This window comes from Nasonia vitripennis, chromosome 4 (genome assembly GCF_009193385.2).
Source record: "Nasonia vitripennis strain AsymCx chromosome 4, Nvit_psr_1.1, whole genome shotgun sequence".
NCBI classification, from domain to species: Eukaryota; Metazoa; Arthropoda; class Insecta; order Hymenoptera; family Pteromalidae; genus Nasonia; species Nasonia vitripennis.
In genome coordinates this window covers 18,724,671-18,745,530 of record NC_045760.1, presented here as the reverse complement: position 1 = coordinate 18,745,530, position 20,860 = coordinate 18,724,671, and the positions used below count along the sequence as shown (strand labels likewise).

The 20,860-nt window shown below is 39.9% G+C and overlaps 2 protein-coding genes across 5 annotated transcripts in view; both read left to right on the top strand.

Moving 5' to 3' along the window:
• Window positions 1-35: 35 nt before the first annotated feature.
• On the top strand, window positions 36-5,334 carry LOC100121383 (probable allantoicase). 3 transcript variants are annotated; one of them, XM_001604950.5, is made up of 7 exons: window positions 36-1,452; window positions 2,444-2,506; window positions 2,730-2,940; window positions 3,125-3,213; window positions 3,334-3,696; window positions 3,922-4,104; window positions 4,194-5,334. In XM_001604950.5, exons 1-7 carry the CDS (start codon window positions 1,402-1,404, stop codon window positions 4,356-4,358), a joined length of 1,125 nt encoding a protein of 374 aa, XP_001605000.1. In that variant the 5' UTR covers window positions 36-1,401; the 3' UTR covers window positions 4,359-5,334. The 3 variants fall into 3 exon arrangements, with proteins under 3 accessions (XP_001605000.1, XP_032454876.1, XP_032454875.1); XM_032598985.1 differs by having other exon boundaries at window positions 2,444-2,580; XM_032598984.1 differs by having other exon boundaries at window positions 37-2,251.
• A 981-nt stretch (window positions 5,335-6,315) lies between these two features.
• The window catches only part of LOC100121361 (ABC transporter G family member 23), a 47,553-nt gene continuing 33,008 nt past the window's right edge, over window positions 6,316-20,860 (top strand). Inside the window, exons 1-2 of one of the 2 annotated variants that reach the window (XM_031929533.2) lie at window positions 6,316-6,514; window positions 8,321-8,544. In XM_031929533.2, coding sequence (XP_031785393.1) covers window positions 8,468-8,544 — 77 coding nt within the window. In that variant the 5' untranslated portion in view covers window positions 6,316-6,514; window positions 8,321-8,467. Of the gene's footprint in view, window positions 6,515-7,372; window positions 7,389-8,320; window positions 8,545-20,860 lie in introns of those variants that run through there. The other variant, XM_031929532.2, reaches the window with a different exon arrangement.

The window sequence follows — 20,860 nt, the reverse complement described above, 5'->3', positions numbered from 1 at the left end:
ATATATATATATATATATATATATAAGATATTTATAAACAAAATAAAACTTGAATATAATAGTCTTAAACGATAGAAAAAATGTATAGTAACTATATTAGCCTCATATCTGATTGTTTTTTATACTTCACATGTAACTAATTTACCTTACAACATACCTTACCATATATAACTGACACTGTTTAACTCATTTTGTACTATATCGCCTTCTCAAATTAAATAAACATTCTTCATTTTCATTCAGTTAATGTTTATTCAATTTAGATTAGCAAATATTTTTATCTTACAAGATTTGTTGATACTGTGATACTTACTTTTGCTAAAAACATGCGTAATTAAAACAAAACTAGTGACTCTTGTTGTGAAGTGAAAATAATCATAAGAATTTGTGTTCTGATACCAAAGAAATAACTTGCGTAGAAAATTTCTTCCGATTATATCTTATCATTCATATTGATCTATTATAAGAGGTAAGAATCTTATATCTAATCCATTGAACAAAATTTTTCCATTTCCGTAAAGTTTTCGTAAGAATGAAATTATGTAGTCATCTTATTAATCTTATAGTAATTTTGTTGTGTCACTGTCAAACACATTGTTTCAAACAAATAAGTTGAAACGGATCAGAATAATGGAAACCACAAATAAGTTTTGATAAATAATAAGACTTCCGTGACGCAAAGGTCAATTGCGCAGATTCTCAAATACAAATTGCGATTAATCATAGAACATAATACAAAGTATAAAACAAATGTACCGCGTATATAGCTTGGCTGGGGAAAGGCCAACGAACGTGTTATCATGATCGAAGATACCAATTTTTCCACGTCAAATGTAAAATAAGAATTGTTATACTGATGTTTCTATTACTTATACGGGTTATTTAAAAAAGTTTGGGTGTTTTATGAATTAGCGGTAGCATACCAAAATCTTACTGACATAAAAGTGCCTAAAAATTATTTGTACAAGCAAAATGTATGTAAACATATTGCTGTTTTATAAAAGCATAATGAAGGAAAACTTCCTTTTTTAAAATGTAATCTTAATTAGATAACACGAGAATCAATACTAGATTACTATCATATCAATGAATTCAATTATAGTATTCATTGCTATGAATTAACTTGCTTATTTATTATTGGTGAAATTAAACTGGTGGGTGAAGGGAAAATTGTTGTAACCATCTTGTAACTACGCCGCAAGCATTCAGAAATAAACACTGCGTCAGTATACTATATTTTGTAATCAATAACAAGCAGTCGAGTATATATCAAGGCGCGCGCGTTTTGATCGTTTCAATAGAGTTTGGCGAGTGCGACGTATAGGCGATCTGTAAATTGTGTGAACTTTCTGCGGAGCTCAAATTTTGGCGGAAACCATTATTAAACGCTTTTAAAAGAATATGAAGACGCTTCCGGATTTTGTTGAGGGTGTTCAAGTTAACTCAGAAGAGGTAAATAGTTTTTGATCGTTTATTTATTATAGTAACTACGTGAAATGCATGTCTTCAAAACCTTGAATAATTTTCATAGTTATCGTAAATTATTACAATCATCAATCAAACGTATGTGCGCACATAACACATAACTATATAAACAAAAATGTATACCGTAGATAAATTTCTTTTGAAGACATCTCATCAAATTCTTTACTTGCGAATTTCAAGATTTAAACCCTGTAAATTTTACTTTTACCTATCGAATTTTTTCAGTAATCGAAACAGATTTTACTGAGTTGTAATAGCTACATTATTATAGAAAAATTTGGTAATAAGCATCGTTTACGTTCATCGAGTCCACAATAGAATTTAACATGAAAAAATAATAAGATTATAAGTAAGGATCCGTGACTGCATCACTGATCCCAGCACCTCATATTTAGATGCGACTTATGCTAAGACTAAATAGAGTAAGAATAAAACAGTTGCAGGACAGCAACTTGTCTCGCTAAAAACTGCATGGCCTTGGTTCTTCCATAAGTATTTCTCTCGACGTCACACGGTCGTTTTCTCGCGTTGATTATACACGTTACACGATGTGTGTGATTTCGCCACTACAAGAGGCCGGAGAGCAAAAAGGAGACAGAGATTTTTTAGAGAAACAAACAGACGATAATGCATGATGCGTTTTACGCGGAAACTGCGCTACTCGTATTAATGGAATTGAAGTGCGATATTTCGCAAACACTGCGTTATCGAGCCATTCACGCATTGTTTATGAAGACGTACTGCGTTCTAATTTTTAAAATCAGCTGTATGTCTACAAAACTACTTTATCGTTCGTTACATACGTAGTACTTTTTTTTTAATTATTGCGTTTAGTTTTTTATTTTTTAAAAGCCATATGTTCACTTTTCTTACTATGTAGCCCGCGCTTTGTCAAGAAAGACCCACAGCTATTACGAAAAAATAAATATGATAAAATAACGACGATTTATATTTTCAGAATGGAGGAACGATTCTTTTCGCTACTGATGACTTTTTCGCTGTCGCCGAAAATCTACTCAAGGTGAATTAATCCCCGCTGCATTTATCTTATTCTTTAAGAAGACCTTACATCTGAGACAGTTATTATTAAGGAGTGTGAGCGATAAGCACAAAATTGTTTAAATTTGAAACATTATTCATCGTTCACGTGTAAATTATCAATGATTTGCGATTACTCATATTCGCGGTAGCGCCCCGATGGAGAGTATAAGTTTAAGTATAATGTTATTTCGTCATTTTTTCAGAGCGAGGAGCCTGTTTGGAGAGAAGACTACACGGAATTCGGAAAATGGATGGACGGCTGGGAGACGCGTCGTAAGCGCATTGCTGGACACGACTGGGCCATAATCGCACTGGGAAAGCCGAGTATTCTAAGCAGCATATGCGTTGACACAGCCTTTTTCACGGGCAATTACGCGCCCAGGTTCTCCTTGCAGGGGGCTTGCCTATTTCATAGTAACAATGCATTTTCTTCTTTTAAAATATTTATTCCTTTTTTTCGGCACTGATGGTGAAAGACACAATAATAGAAACATCTCTACAGCTCTTCTAAATTAATTCGAAAGATCCATATCATTATAATTGAAAATACAAATCATGCACATATAGTAAAAAATAACCGTGACGATATACCTTTCAGCTGCTAAAGGAATTCAAAACCGCAGGAACAAAATGGGGTCAGCCGCTACTGTTGAGGATCTAGAAAAAGCTTCGGAATTGCAGTCAGAGGTAAACATCACGCTATTTTGTACGTCACAGCGCAGCGTATATTTATTTTCTCCACTACAAAAATAAGATTGCTGGATAATAAGATCCTCTTAATCGATGTATGACAATTCTAATTCTCAGAACTGGGAAACGATCATACCAATGACGTCCTTGAAAAGTGGCAACCTGGATACGCGCAATCATTTCTTCGAGCTAGACACCGGTGACCGAGTCTACACGCACCTGCGCCTCAACATCTTTCCTGACGGCGGCGTCGCTCGGCTACGAGTCTACGGCGAAAACTCGAAGTCGCTACCGAACAATCGGTTGCATATGATGCAACCCTTGCGTGGCAAATGCGTGGAGTTCAGCAACGCGCACTTCGGACATCCTGACACGTTGCTCGTACCCGGACCGCCCAAGGGCATGCACGACGCCTGGGAGACGGCCAGAAGACTGGACAGACCTCCGGAGATTCAGGTCGACGACTCGGGATTCATGCAGGTGAGTTTAGCAACCTCAGAATCTAAAAATGTGTACTGTTGTTCAATGTTATTATCAAATTACTTGCTGTGAGTAATTTTTATGCGAATAATTTCGAACGCGTTATTTATGCAGCTAATTTTGTTGGTAGTGTACCAAAGTGATGGATTGAAACTTTCTCTTTGTCACTTTGTTTAACGAGCAGAAGTAAATTTACTACTGATTGACGTTTAATGTCTGTAATAGATTAACGGCGAGGAATGGGCAACTTTGCTTCTAGAAAAGGCTGTCTATGTACATTACATCGAGGTCGACACAAGATTCTTCAAAGGTAACTGTCCGGATAACGTGAAAATCGAAGGCACCTACCTGGAACCTGGTCAAGATTTGAAGTCAGCAAGTTGGGACATCATCCTAAACCGAACTAAGGTTTGAACTACTTTTCTTTATTTATCAATCATTCAAACGAACAAATACCCTGTGTCATAATAATTTTGAATTCCTCCTTTTCTATTCAGTTGATGCCCAATCAGAGCAACGGACTGAAGCATCCCTTTATAGAGTTGATCAACCGGCCGATCAATCACGTGAAAGTCATAATAGCACCGGACGGTGGTATCGCCAGAGTAAGAATTTACGGCAGCGACTGCGATTCTTTGAAACAGCACAAACCCGATGACTAGGTACTCGTAAGTGCGCTGACGAGGATGAGAAAGTCTCTACTGTATGCAAACTCTTGAAGGAGGTTCTGTAGTTTTGGTCGACGTTTCACTTTTGCTTCGAGAAGCGGCCTGAAATCCTGGGTACTGATATATTTGTACACAGCAAATTATCGAAAAATTTTTAACGATTCCGTTCATGCGCATAATTAATTCAATGCGAAAATCGCGAATTAATTCGCGCGTATTTTGGTCACGCACTACACATATTATGAGCTTCGCTCTCGTATTGTAATATATTCCTAGGTGCTAAAAAAAACTAGAACACGCGAGTTAGGTGCACAAGTAAAAAAATGCTGCAAGAGATCGAAAGTATTGCATGCATTGCATTTGAAACTTTAATGAAGCGTTTATATAAACGTCGCACATACACAGACACACTGAGATCGCACGTGTTAAAATCGACATACATCAATACAACCATATACAGAAAAAGCAGAAGAATATGTTGAAATATAACTTGGAAAACAGTCGGTACATGCGAATTTGTCCGTTTTAGTTAATTTATGAGAAGCACGATAAAAAGCATCTGATGCGCAAATCTATTGGCGATGACGAAAGCTGAGAGAGGAATTTTTTGTTAAAAGTTTTGTAAGTAGTTTAAGGAGACAGACAGAAACTTTTCAGCAATTTATTTATCGTATTTTTAAAATAACGCGGAAATATAGTATTTATACATAATTTATTAATTTAATTCAGAATGTCTCTCAATACTTGATGGATAACATTAGATATATACAATTGCGAATAATATATGGGAAAGAAACACTTTACTACAATCGCTTTATTAGTATTCTACAATTCGATAGGAAATTGTGCGAAATCAGTATTTTGCTCTTGAGCAGATAAATCTGAATTAGCTGAAACAAGTATTCACACGAATATTAAATTTACTCTGTAGCGTTATACGTTAATAAAAACTTATTATAATTTAAAAAAACTCGATTTAGTTTTTTAGATGAAGCTTATACTTAACAAACATCCACAAACCCCGAAAAAAAGGAAAATATTCGACGCGCCGTCTTAAGGTCAGCTGCCGATCTGCCTCTTTTTCTTTCTTCCGTCGAATTGGTAAGTTCGGCGGTGGCATCGGAAAAATGGGCCGCGAGCTGCATTTCTTCGTGGGAATCCTAAAGACCACGCATACACGTGTGTGTATATATATATATATATATATATATATATATATATATATATATATATATATATATGCGTTATATGGTTGAGCGTCGCGTGAAAGCGGCTGCAGCGACCGTCCGCGGACCGGTCTGCCAGTGAGAAAGGAGGCAAAGGTCGTTTTTCCACCTGCCAATGCGCCAGGAAGCATCGCGGCAGGTAGTTTGGAGTTTCAAATGTCAGTTGGTGTGTTTGATCTGAAGATTTTCGTTTGGTTCTCACGCGACATGAACATTTGGTTGAAGTTGGCGATTTCAACTCGCAGCGCGGCAACATTCGAATATAAGTTTGAGTCAAACAGAAATTTTTGTAAGAACTAGAAAATAGATGTACATGGACGAAATTTCGATGCACTCTAAGGTGAAAAATGGTTTCAATCCTGTTCACCCAACGGCTGCGGATAACATTCGCAAAGCTCTGTCTTTCAAAAACGAGACTTTTTCGGGTGTGTTAATGACATCGTGTTTGTATCTCAATATTGGTACCCACCGATAAGGAAACAAGCACGTACGCAATTTTCTCAAGTCTAAAACTCCGAAAAAAGCAATAAACGCCCAAATAGCGAAAATGCGCGACCGATCGAGAGGTAGGCTGTTGGAATCGCTAGTGTAAATCCGACCTAAAATCCAGCTCGCATATACACACACGCGGCCTCACAGCACCAACACATGAGCGGCGATCGCCTGTCTATATCCACACAGCACACACTAGCGTGTCTGCGTGTATACTCGGCGAAGCGACCGACACTACACGTTGAGGAGGACGACGCTATACGTTAGTCGCGCGGCTGCTCTCCTCAGTGCGAGGATCACTTTCAGGCGGTTCGGGCGGCCACCTTCGATCTCACTCTTCCATCCGTTTGTTTATAACGTATACAAGCAGGCGCACACTCACACATACCTGGGGAAAAGGAGAGCTGTCCTGGAATCCTCGTCAGACTATCGGTACAAGTCGTCGCGTTAATTATATGCCGCGCAGATGCTGGACGCGATCTCACGTGGAGTTTGCGCGGTTTTTCGATCCGAGAGGTGATTTTCGTTTGTGCTCGAGTGTCTGTGGCAGAGGCTGCAGTGCTGTACACAGCTCGGCGGTTATGCTGTTATTTTCGAATTTTTGGAAAGTGCAGGACGAGATCCGTAGCTCTTGTTGGTGATTGTTGATGTTGTTGTGACGCAGAAATTTTTCTCTCATCGGCGCAGGAGCAGTGTTTCTGTTATTGAGAGAGCCGTCGATATGTTATGGTGTTGGTTTGACAAGTACCGTTTGTATATGGGCTGAATATAATAATATACTGCTGTTTAGTGGAAAATGCGGTCGCATATCACGAACGGACTCTCGAATTTTTTAATTAAAGTTGCAAAAGTGTCGATTTTTGAAGGATGAAAAAAAGGTGGCGAAATTACATAAGAATCTTAATAAATGACTGGTTTGTCATTTGGTAATAAAGTTCTTCCCGGATCAAGGAAGCCGTCGAATCCTTGAGAATTAGTGCAACACTTAATTCGGATCCGAATGAAATTGAAGAACGTAAACAACTCCAAAATCGGTCGATTATAATATGGTCCAACGTTTTTCGAGGACGCCTCCGTCCACGTGAACCGTCATTCCAGGAGGAAGAGTCACTATTTTCGAACGCGGCGAGCGTCAATTTTCCCCGATTTCCACGTTACCTTGGAAAACGCGCGCACAAAATCGCAGTGTCATTAACGAAAGGAATCCCGTGCGCTGCTCATGTATACCTGTATAGACTCTCAGCCGAGAAATATATGTATATCCGCGCGGAGCACGATAATATGTAAACAGCGCGAACGGACGAAGGTGAGCCGTTCCATTGAGCAATTTATCCATGTATGTGCACTTACACGCGGAGGTATGACTGGGAGAAAAATGATCTTGATTCGCGTATTTTTTCAAAACTCTATTATCATGTCATATTTTTCGGGAAAGAATTTCAAAGCATATGGCGTACCGCATATACTCGATAAAAAAAGGGTTTTAAAAAACGTCCGATATCAAACGGTATGTTATAATTACAATGATGGAACGTGTGTTTTTGGTAAAAAAGATTGATCTAATTTTTCAAATACTGCTATTATCGACGCGTACCATCAAGCTACGGGTAATTTTTTTTCAATTCAAAGATTTCTCGGAATAGCAAATATATATATTCTGATGTGTTCATGATTAAGTCCTATTTTTTCTAAACCGGAAAAAAGTTGACAACCGTGTGACTTGCGCGAAGCCTAATTGTTAAGAATCAACCGGTCAAACTTTGCTAAAAAAATGTTAGAAACGTTTTTGCGCGCTTTTATTATATTGCGCCGTGTTGCTTGATCCTAAACAACTCTTCTCTGTTGCACTGGTCGTGCGACGTGCGCAACGCAGAAAACGCTATCGGGAAATCTAACGTTTCCATCATAATCGCATGGAAATTCACGCATTATCGTGACGCAAGTGGAAACCACATAACGATCGATCGGACAATCGACTGCTTTGGTTCCTTCAAGGAAGGAGCATGACGCACGAGTGCATGCGTACGCGGTTCGGGTCTTTCTTTTCTTCCAGTGCTCGTTGCTGCTATGAGGTACTGTTTGACTAAGCGAGTGAGAATTTGAAAACAGCGCCAATGAAAATCACCACCGATTCGAGAACCGTCAGCCGACTCCGTCGCGAAAATCGCACTTATAGCTTCTTTCCGCCGAGTGTTTTGTTTAATTTGCCTCATTTCGCAACAAACGTTCTGTCCACAGCGAGAAGAAGGAAAATGAGCAGCTAACGACGGAAATCGCGGAGCTAGTTACGCAGGGATTCCGTCGCACGCGCGCTGGCGAGTAACGAGAGTTCACAGGTAGTTTAAGAACATAAACGACGTGTCATTACGTGGGATACTCCGAAAGATGACGAACAAAAAGATCGAGGAGCTCCAGGCCGAGAGGATCAGAAGGATGTTCAGCTGGAGCAACGGAATCACAAGGTTAGAACACTCGTGTGTTTTTACTTAATTTCTTATAATATCATGGGAGACGATGTCGGCGTCGAAAGCTATTTTGAGAATGGGATTTCCGCCGACTCGAACTGCATAACGAATTCACTCGTCGCGTTTTTGAAGCAAGTCGTAAAGTAAGTAATCTTGATTTACGACTGATAAGTAAAGATCCCTCTTCAAATCGACGTTCACTTATGCCGGAAGCCGAGTTTGAAAATAAGATTCGACGTAAACACACACGATCGAGAAATCCCTCCACATCTCAATGTCGTTTGATGCCTTTTCGCCTATATACACACTCCGTCAAAATCAGCTTTCGAGACTCGCTCGGTACGAAAAACCGGTAAGTCGCGGCGACGCTTATACGTCTGCTTGCATACGGCTCTACCTACCAAGTAGGGGCAAAACACCGGAAGAGCACATACGCACCTGCACAAAAATTCTCCAACTGCTCGCGCGAATCGCTCCCGATGCAATCGGGAACTCGCGCGAGACGAAGCATTCTTACCTAACCCGCCGACTTTCAAACGGTGGCATAAGCGTCGACGCGACGCCAATTTTTTTTCGTGTGTTGTTGTGAGCTTTTGCTCTTGTTTTTCTTCGTTGTTGACAGTTTATTTATTTTGAATAGTTTTCACGTCTTGTCGGCGCACTAGTTTTAACGAGTGTAGACGGGCAAATACTGCTGACGGCCAATTGCTGATAGAAATTTTTTGATTATTGAAAGCTTTTTGTTGAAAATGCTATATTCGAGTGCAGCCATCATAAAACTTCCAATCCATCCTATTCGGCGAACTAAATACAGTTGCAGTAGTCGAGGGGGGTCGAGACTCGAGTGTATTGAAAGGCTCGACGAGGCACATAACTGCGCTGGTATACATGGGGAATTTTACGGGAAAAATACACTTTCCTGAGTTCAAAAACAGCGAAAAAAAATTGTTGGGGCACGCGCCTAAAACGCTTACAATAAAAAACCACGTTTCAATACTGAAAAAGTGCCTTGTCACACTGTTTTATAAGCCCCTCGCAAATTCGTTGAAAAATAGCCATTGTTCAACAGCATGTACCCAATGCATGAGGGCACAAAGGAAAACTGTGTATTACTAGGATGAAAGTACGGGAAGAGAGCTTCAATTTAAAAAAAAAAATGCGTTGAAAATGCTTGATCAGGTCAAAGTTACATGAAATTGAAAATGCGGAACAACCGTGAAATTTGCTAGATTTTTCGGAGTCAAGAAATTCGTATCTTTTTTTCATGCTTTTTCTACATTTTAAATTGTGCGTAACTTTTGGCCAAATCCATCATTTTTAACGCATTATTTTTTTTTCAATTAAAGCTCATTTTTCGTACTTTTATCCTGCCGATACACATTTTTTATTTCTGCCCTCATGCATCAGGTACGTGTCGTTAAACAATGGCTATTTTTCGACGAATTTGAGGGGCCGATAAAACAGAGTCACAATGAGGCCCTTTTTCAGTGTGAAAACGTGATTTTGTATTGGTTCAAACATGTACAATTAGAAAACAAGCTGTTTGGGCGCGTGCCCCAACAATTTTTTCCCGTGGAATTATCTGCATTTGGAGCACGATACCATCGAGACAAACAACGACAGTCGACGCGTTTCACGTATACGTACAACTGTTCGCGATCTAGCACTGCTTGTGCTAAATTTTTCACACGCGGCTTGAGGAGATCAACAGGTTGTTTCTATATAATTAAAACTCGCGCAAGCGACTTAATCAATGGGCAATGCGCGGATAATTACATTGTACGTGGATCTCGTTGTCGGTAAAAAGATATACATTCATTATTATTCATATAGCTTGTTTCTTTTTTCATGAACCGTAATACCACGGATTATTATTGCAGAATCAGTCGGTTTTTTTTTGCAAACGATAATGAGCGCAATCGGCTTCGTTTGGAGGCAGCTAAATTTTCTATCTTTAAAAAATTATGACATTTCTGGCAATAACGGTGACAATGGCGAGTCAAAGCGCGAAGGTGTAATAAGCGCGTCGAAATTAAACTAACAGCGAGGACGCCAGTCGATATGCAACGAGAATTTCCAAACTCGACGTTGTCCGCTTATGCTTCGGCGATGTCAATTGTTTTCCAAGTTTTTAAATCATCTCAATTGTTATATACGTTAAGACTGTAAAATTACAACATAACATTAAGTTTCAAAAGTTTAAGAAAATTTCAGAATTTTCGCGTCGGACGATTATGAATTCAATCAAAACAAGGCTGCGCAAATCAAAACTTTGAATTTTCGCCCGCTCGCAATCCAGGCTTCGTATCCTTTTACGGTATGGCGGAATACATGTAGTTAATGAATATTCGCCTTGAATATATATCGCGATTTTATGATAACACAATCGCGAAGCCGCTCCTCGTGGAGATGATCATCTTTATTCTCGTTTTGGTTTTATCAGCCGAATACAATGTGGGTAGAAAAAAATTGTTCCAGCTGATTATATTGAAAAGAAAAATACACAGTTAAGAAATACAAGGTATACACAAGGCGTTACATGATTCAGGTGCAGAATATTCTTTTGTCCACATAATTTAGAATAATAGAGTATTAACCAAGAGTAAGGTGACAGCTTTTGTATTCTGCCGTCGGCTTGAAAGCTGTGACTTTGAAAAATGAAAGGAAAAGAAGATTGAAGAGCTCGAAACGATCTGATGACACCCATTCTACAGAATTGCAAGTTACTGTGACTACGCAATTTAGGAAGCTTAGCCTCTCAAATCTTTCTTGCATAGAATTAAAGATATCACGGTAATCAGAAAGTTTTTAAACGTATTTACTCTCACTGGATCACTGTAATTCAGTAGTATTTATGTTAATGAATAGAATAATCACTTGTATTAGAATGTATGTGGATAAACAGAAATCCATTGCCTCTTTATGAATCTAAGACTATGTATCGATCTTCAATAATAATGTCTTTATGTTTTATTTTCGCACAATATTATTCGTGATGAAGCTGAAATTTATGCAGCCGTGTGAAAGTGATCGGAACGATGCAGGTGTAGACGAAAACCGGCATCTCGCACGTACAGAGAAAGCCGCTGAAAATTAGCTCGATTGAGGCGTCTTTTGCTGCTAGGAAAGTATATAACGCTTGTATCGTGGTGCTTGCAACATACTACATATTATCGATATAAGCCTTTATTTTATTAAAATCTATTAATAGTCACTGCACGTATAAAGCACATAATATTGACGTTAATAATATTCAAATGAATATGAAGTTTTTGCAATCATCGCAGACCTCAGTAATTCATGCAACGGTAATGATCATACTGCGCGTCACACATGAGCAAGAGTGCGTAATTCGAAGTAGAAACATACGTATATCGAGTGTCACACTCATAGTCATACGTCAGGTTTTACGCAGAAACGTGCTTTACCGACAGGTACAGCCTTCTATTCGCGAAAGAAATGCAAACTTAAGTTCCGAGATGGCGCGACCAACGCGCGCCTGCACCTGCTGGAATCTATTCGAATCTCCTGATGCAGTCGAACGCTTTCCTCCGTTGTTATTATGCAGTGGAATACGCAACCACGCAGGAATTCAATCGAATCGCTTTATGCATTTGCCAAGTTTTCAGCGTAAACGTTTTCGATGCATTTTTTCTTTTTTTTTAATCAATCCGATGTCGATTTTTCACGATCGATCGCGAGTCTGCACTGACGACGTCGTGCGTATTTAGGTATACAGAACGAGCCACTATCTACGCACCTATATGCAGCTATCCTTCTTCCTGGGCTTTATGTAATAACCCGCGGACAGCCGGACCGACCGCTTTCACGTTTCCAGCGTTTTATAAAAGAGCGTCCGCGTGTGTGTGTCGTTGAGCTGCTGCCATCTTACGTGTACAAGAAAGCCTTCGATTATATTTGTCAGGTGTGTGCGCGCGCGCGCGCGGCATTTTTTGCTTTCGTTGCAGCAGCAGCTACAATAGTATACTCGCTCTCGTCGCCGCGATGTGTTTGCTTTTGAGAAATTGTTTGTCCGAGCAAGTGACTCTGTCAGTTCTGCGTGTTGTTCACTGCGGGCATTTGTGTGAGGTATTTCATTTTGCTGCAACAGTATATGCGAGAATTGTGCCTCTCGGATTCAGACGAATCTGCAGCACAGGTGGCTGATCTTTTAAGCAAATGCGTGTAAGCGAATTCAAGAGGTATTATAGCCCGTCTTGTGCGTACGATAAGAGAATCGTGTCCTTATGTAGAATTCTTTTATGTCTCGAATTTTGTTTTTAAATTCGGTGGATTTATCGGTGCAGCCTCGATGTATTATGTAAGACACGTGCATTGGGCATACGAATCACAAGGCAGACGAGAAAAGTTGAATTTCGCGAATTATAACTGGATGCTACTCGTACGAATACACGACAGAAATGCAGGTCCTGCACATACGTATACAACATAGCCAAACCTGCTGTATACCCCTTTCTCCTTCTTTCCTTATTTCCTGCGTGAGATAATAAACAGGAACTGATCTCTGCAGTCCATATAGTATCTGTGTGCGTAATCCACGCCACTATACCGATTGCCATATTTAAATTGGTTATTCAGACATTAGTACTTGAAGGCGCGCACAAGTGGATGTGTACCCGTTTGCCTCACTCTGATATTCATGCGCGCCTTCCTATGCTCGACTCGTTCGATCATTACAGCTCCGGTATTTTCTCGATTGCTTACAAGAGAAGCCACTTATTTACTTTTTTTCGATACTAGACGGCGCAGTGCGCTGCGCGCACTGTAGTAGACTATTATTCATTAACTTATTAAATGAAATATAAATGCTTGATTGATATTTTTAATATTTGTTTTCTATCACGGAAATATATCAAACTTTACAATATATGATTCATTTCGCGCTCATATAAATTTCAAAATTGCCGCGGTTTCGTCGCCAACTTCCTTTTAAAATTTTAAGGTTAAGTATGTCTCAACTCAGTTGGTGTCAACGTTCACATCATGTTTCTTTTTGTAACAACTAGGAATGAAGGCGCGCTTCGCGCGCTCCTTATTCTATCTATGTCTAATAACCCTGGTAGAAAAAACAACATAAGTTTTGGGTACACTAATTTCTGCTAATATTTTTACCATATTACCTACCATATGTTACCATATTCTGTAATACTTTTAATATAAATATATTAACAACGCCCAAAGTCGTTGTCGTTAAGGTCTGAGAAGTGAATTTGAAGAAAAGTTCAGTAGAAGAGTCAGTGAGTATAAGCCTATTATTACAACCCTATTCATTTGCATTGTAAAAAAGCTAGGCAATTGAAATTTTACACAGATACTTGATATGCTACCTATAAAAACATGTAATCCAGATGATTTTAATTTAACTGTTTTCATTCATATTTTCACATTGAGGCACATGTGAATTTTTTAATTTGGCGGGTCACATTTTGCTTATAGGCAATTACGCAGTAAATACTATCTCTAGCACATTGTATTTTTGGTTTTCAGTGTATTTTTACATGAAGAAAGTGATAAATATTTTGCCTTTCTTGTCAAGACATTAATAAGAATTTTAACTCTTAACAGTCGTGAGAGATTTTGAGATCGATGCCTATTTCTCTATTTTTGCATTTGTTCTCATTCGAAAACTAACGGGTCTAGAGAGCGCATATTTTACATATAGATTTATTTTGTGTCAATGAAACAATATACAAAGTTCAATTAACCTTAACTGAAATACTTTTTATTTCGATTCCGACACTGATGTGAATAACTTATACGACTAAATAATTATCATGGGTGTTGAAGTCGAAATCAAAAGTATTTCAGTTAAGGTCAATTCAACTTTAAATATTTTCACAACTAAAACAGAAATATATATGCAAAAAATGAGCTCTCTAGAAATTAGTTTTTAAATGAGAGCAAATGCAATGCAATGGAAAAATCTCAAAATCTCTCACAACTATTAAAAGTAAATATTCTCATTAATGCCTTAACAAAAAAGCCAAAATATTTATCATTTTCTCCAGGTAAAAATACACTGGAAACCGGAAATACAATGTGCTAGAGATAGTAGTTACTGCGTGACTGTCTATAAGCAAAATGTGAGCCGCTAAATTAAAAAATTCACATTGCCGTTGGTGTGAAAATATGAATGAAAACAGTTCAATTATCTAGATTACATATTTTAAAATTTAAAGGGCATTGTAGTGATAAACTCAAATTCACTGACTCGGATACTGAACTTTTCTTTAAATTCACTTCTTAAACCTCACCGTGGGCGACTTTGGGCACGGAGACACAATATATCTTTATACTTTTTATTCTTTTAATTGCACTTCTCACTTATATTTAAAAAAAAACTAAATAACATACACACACACACACACACACATTATTACCTACTTCAAATAGGGTTAGGGTGACACTTTTCAATGCACATGTTTCAATACTACACTTTTGGTAATGATTAATTTATCAAGATTTCTTGTTGGTAATATTGCATATATTTTTTTCTGAATCCGCTATTCAGATTTCATACTATTTAACCTCATTTCATTTTATTTTAAACACCTGAAAAATTTCTACCAGGGTTATGACTGTTATGAGGGTTATGAATTTAAAGCGTGCGGGTTCTCATCTGTTACCTAGGCAACCGACCATAGCAACCAATCAGAATCACGTATTAAAGGCTTCACAACCAAGTCCATCATTTTTTTAAGAGTATTGCATATATTTTTTTCTGAATCCGCTATTCAGATTTCATACTATTTAACCTCATTTCATTTTATTTTAAACACCTGAAAAATTTCTACCAGGGTTATGACTGTTATGAGGGTTATGAATTTAAAGCGTGCGGGTTCTCATCTGTTACCTAGGCAACCGACCATAGCAACCAATCAGAATCACGTATTAAAGGCTTCACAACCAAGTCCATCATTTTTTTAAGAGAGGATAGTAATATTTACAGTATAGAATATTGTAAATACCCAAATAAATTATAATTTGATATGTATTATAGTATTATATTACATTTTTAATATTAGAATCAATTTTAGAAATCAAAAACAAATCAAAAAATTCTAACGATACTTTTGACGCATGCGTACTACATGAGCCAATCATATTGACGCATTCTTGGATTCACTTCATCCGATCATGACTTTTTTATATAGGGATTGTACGTCGAGAAGGCGTCTCCCGCGTATAGTTTCGAATTCGCGATGTCACAACGCGTAAGTCGGTAAAGTAGAAATCTCTGGTCTAGCCTGGGAAATCGCGAAAATAATTTTTCTTGAATATACCGAAGTGTATAGCTCTGAATCCTGCTTCTGCGTACACGATCTTTTTCGCTTTTTTGTCGAGAGAGAGAGAGAGAGAGAGAGAGAGAGAGAGAGAGAGACGCGTTTCCAAACGCGCTCTTACGCAGCTATGCCTCAAGGTGTAGGCTCTCTCTCTCTCTCTCTCTCTCTCTCTCTCTCTCTCTCTCTCTCTCTCTCCTTTTTACTCGAGAACGCAAAGTCAAAGTCCCATTGGGCTCTTGTGCTCGGCCGGAGATTCGTCGGTGTAGGTTTAATATAAGTGTGAGATAATTAAGAGGCTGAGAATCGCTGAGGTAGACTTGTTTGGGAAATGTTGCAGCGTCCTTCGGTCGCGGGAAAAGTGTGATTGTGGGCTGAGCAGGTTGTCGCAGGTTTTCTTAGAGTTTGAATAGAGAGTTCTTAGGAACGACTCGAGAATTTCCGGTTTGCAGTCATTGAAATTCACGAGTGTTTGATAAACAACGTCATATTACATATTCGGTTAGAAATGAAAGATTTACCATCCTAAAGATTGATGACAGATGGCCGTCAATTGCGAATTCCTCCGTCGAACTATCAATTATTTTGGGAATATTCTATGCTCGCCTTGAGTCGATGTAATCCTTGTCCTAATTAAGGAAAGATATATTATCGATGCGGATAAAAAATTGTCGCTGCGCGTTCGCGGAAACTTTGCTTTTTTTACTACTCGAAATGTAAAGCAGATCGTCTAAGCAAGTGGAACAATTTTTATCGTAAAAAGTGCAAATGTTGGATGAAAGAAAATCTCGATTCTTAGAATACCGAAAATAACCAAGTCTGCTTAGTATTCGCGTCGTCTAGTCCGCTAACGATGATACACGTATAGTACCGGCGGTGTTCCGAAAATGGAGACGATTCTGCGTCTCGCAGTCAACGGGACGACCGCGAATTCGTTTATAATCCACATAACCGGATTCCAAACCGCGGAAAATTTCGCCCTACATGCTCTTCATCCTCTCGTCGTGTGCTGCGCAGCGATTACGGAGAAGGTCTATAAATAAAGTTACGCGCTTATTTCGAGAAGACATTTTTTCGGCGAGCAATCATATTCGCTCAGCGAGAGAATCAGGTCGGCCAAATGTGGAGTAATTATTATTCACGTACGCTTGCATAATAGGCCGATACGCGAGTTTCGAAAATTTCCCTCATACGTGTGCGACCATTCAACAATGAGGCTTTATCCCAACGCAGCTTTATCGAAGCTCGCACTCGTTCGCTGAAACAAATCGGCCGCCGAGTAAATAAAAAACAGAACGAGACCAGCCCGGGTCGGTTTTTCCTATCCGTGTTGACTGAAAAATCATTCATTACGTCACCATTGAAGCCGCGCGTCATAGCAGTGGAGAGAGAGAGAGAGAGAGAGAGAGAGAGAGAGAGAGAGAGAGAGAGAGAGAGAGAGAGGCTCTGACAAGTCTTGCGGTGAAGGTCGCTCGTCGCTGCAGCGCGTGGATGAACTTTTGAGGATGCGTGTGATTCTTTTTCTTATTTTTATGACTACTCGTACGTCGTATCCGTATGTTATATTAGTTTAACCACTCGAAACTAAACGTTTTTACGACCCGTCAAAAATCCAAGCCGCCGAGTATTTTCCTTCACAATAAGTAACTGCGAAATTGAGAGGTGCTTATACTTTTTACGTAAGGCCTTCGAATTTATATTATAAATAATTCCATCTTCCCTCGCGAGAGGAGGAAATGTGCGTACACAAGAAGCGCTACAAAAGTGCGGGGTAACGGCTGACATAACCCTCGGTAATTGGGCAATCCTGATAATTCTTTTTCTTATCGTAACAACAAACCGCGGCGTGTACGTACGCGTGCACAATTCAATTGGTCTTGAAAGTACACGCGGCAAGTGCCGCCTCGTAGCCGCCGCAGCTGACGTAAGTCGTTAGAAAGTCATTCCCGATAGATGTATACATCCGCAAGGATCGTCTCTGGTCACGAAAAATAAACATCCATATGCAGCTGTAATGCGACTCTCGTAAAGGAGACTCCAGTCTGGCCTATCTGCGTGACTGACAATTTTCGCGCAGGTGGAATAGCCCTGAATTTTCATAAGCACCATAAGCACAATTTTCATCCAATGCCACTGTTGCGATTCGCTTGTGCTCGCGCGGTGGCATATAAGTCCTTATCCGTATCGGAACCACCCGGGCGCAAACGCGATGCTCGTTTCGGGTCAACACGCGGCAGCGAGCACTTCGCACTCGCGCGCTTTCTCGTGGGACACCGATATTGTGCAACGACTACACGAACAGCAGCAGCAGCCGACGACGACGAGCTGACGTAACGGCCGTTCGCCGACCGATTAAATAACTCGGGGATTATGCATCGACTATATCTACAGGCTCCCGTTCAGCTGCTGCTGCTGCTGCTGCTGCTACAGTACTGCTGGGCATTGTCCGAAGGAGAGCGCGGCTTTATAAGTAGCCGAATTTCAGTTGAGGGGATCGGTTTCGCAACAGCGCATAACACGTGCGAAGCAAAATATTTCTTCAACAACTATACGAGTCTGATGGAGAACATCCCTCGCAAGCACGTGTACTCGGCAAATGGTAATTTATTTCAAAGCACGCGTGCGAGATTGCAATATTCCCGAATCACAAAAGCATTTCGGAATCGGGAATCTCCCGTGAACGACCTTAAGTATAGCACGATCGCGGCGAAAACGACCTGACTCGCGCGCCGCGAGTGTACAAAGGAGATGCCTGCGATTACGCGAGCACCGGCCGACGCCTTGTGCAAGTGTGTGAACTTGAATGGAGGCGCGATTATGTCGCGATCATCCTCGCGACGCGGCGGGGCTGCTTCGATGTCAGGGTTACAGAGCACCGCTACGTGCCTCAAATTTCTCGAGGGGCGTCGTCGTCGCAAGTTCGCAACATCTCGCTTCGTTTTGGAATGCGCTTCGGAGATACATTTGCGAAATTGGCAGCGTTGTCCACCATTTCGCGTTTGTATAGTGAGGTTTTAAAAATACCTACTGGAAAAAAGTAAACCGGTTGTACGGACACGGTCGAATTTAGAAATCACGAGTCATCCAGGAATTCGCTGTGTGCCATCAATCATTTCGGAGCTGCAGTCATTGATGGTAGGTAGGTATAGCTGACGAAAAGATTTCATTCCTAACAGAGAAAGATTGTCGAAAATGAGAAAAATAGCGCATAATCGCTTCTATTCTCGCGACGCAAGACAGGGAGCCTCAACAAATAATCAAAGGCCATTGAACATCAGTTTGACCTGAGCAATGAGTTCTATTGTGAAGAAGCGGGAGACCGAGAAATAACAGACAATTAAGAGGAAATTAGCAGTAGCGGCACGGCCGCGGCGTGCTTAGAAAATTATTTGCTTCCCAGAACGGTAATTATCCGAGTTACTTAATTTAAAAAGTCTTACGTCTAAACGCCGTCTAATGTAACAACGCGACTTTAAGAATTATTTAATCCGTTGTCCACGACACTTGAAAAATCCATTAGATCCACATGACTTCAAATAATTTGCATGTACAATTTTTAAAAAGTCAACACAGTCCACTGCGCGAACAAGTACTAGCAGTCGTACGTACAAGCCATTTTTTGTCCGAGTCGGCTTCATGTATCCAGAATATCAACTCAAAAAGGTCGTATATTCTTCAAAACAAGGAAGCGAAATAAAAAAAAAACTTCCTCAAGTCTCCTCCAAGATATGATATACGAGCGCTGGGGTCAACAACTTTTTCAGGCTCGAGTCTTCAAAAAACATCGCGGATTTCATAGATTATCCGTCGATAAACCTGCCCAATACAGCGCTACATCGGTATTAGACCGTCACTCGATTAAGCAAAACAAGGAAAAACGCTATTCCGAACCATAATCTTTCGCTTCTGCCGAGCGACCTTCGAGGCTTCTCACAAATGCTAATGGCTCTGGCGATCGAAAAAAAGTCGAGGAACAGACTCTTTCGTGCGCGCTCGCGGCTAGTCTGTTTACCTCGCGCATGATATTACGGATGAAAATAAAAAAAAAAAAAAACGGCGAGTCCGAAAAAATTCCTAGCGCCGATCTGTCATACGGCGAGTGAGTTTGGTTTCAATGTGAGAAGTCGCGCTAATGCTTTTCATAAAATGATGGATTATGCACACGTGACGATCGAATGTACACCAATGTTTGGATGATTTTTTGGCAAAGGCGCTGGAATTTGTGATCGATTGTAGTATGACGTCAGACACGAGGGAAGGAAGCTGCCGCAACTTTTGGGACTTTTACATTTTTGCTCGTACGTTGATTTCTTCGCGTTTATCGACGTGATTTTACTTTATTTTGAATGTTTAATATTGATCAATTTTCGCACCACATGCTTTTTCTAAGTAAGCTGGATCAGTGAATGAATATAGCAAAACAAAATCATACAGTATTTCTTGTAGTAATAGCGTGATCCCACTATCGAAAATATGTCTCGATCGCATGGCCAACCAATCAATAACTCGACATACAGCACTAACTCATCACGAAAACCCTGAAAACTTTTACTTTCTGTGTACACGTAAGTGCAAAATCCGTCTCGGCAACAGCTCTTCTTCCAACAAGAAATTTTCACCTCGAAAAAGGCTCATCAAGCAAAGAGCGCAAACATTCCGCAGCCGCGAGCAAAGCGTCTCGTCTCTTGACCGGTAGACGTCGAGACCGCGCGCGAGTTTCTCCTCGACCGCGGAAAGTGCGTCGAGACCTGCGGGAAAAAGCGACTCGGGCACAACAAAAGGATGTCCCCGAAGTGAATCCGCGAAGAATGAGTTTTGAGAAACGTTTCACTCAGGTTGATTCTCTTTCTCTTAACTGCACTGCACGCGACGACGTTTGAGGATTATACCCGCGAGTTTTTCGCTTCGTGAACAATGCGCGAGTTAGGAATATTAAATTACGGGATATTAAGTGAACGATTCATTCAGATGCGATGTTTTTAGAATTTAAATTTCGATTACGCGGGCTTTGC

Excerpts from the sequence above, each read along its gene's own strand:
- LOC100121383 (XM_001604950.5), top strand. The coding sequence starts at position 1,402 with ATGAAGACGCTTCCGGATTTTGTTGAGGGTGTTCAAGTTAACTCAGAA. Across the intron at positions 2,507-2,729 it reads TCGCCGAAAATCTACTCAAG|AGCGAGGAGCCTGTTTGGAG; the intron begins GTGAATTAATCC and ends TCATTTTTTCAG. Across the intron at positions 4,105-4,193 it reads TCATCCTAAACCGAACTAAG|TTGATGCCCAATCAGAGCAA; the intron begins GTTTGAACTACT and ends TTTTCTATTCAG.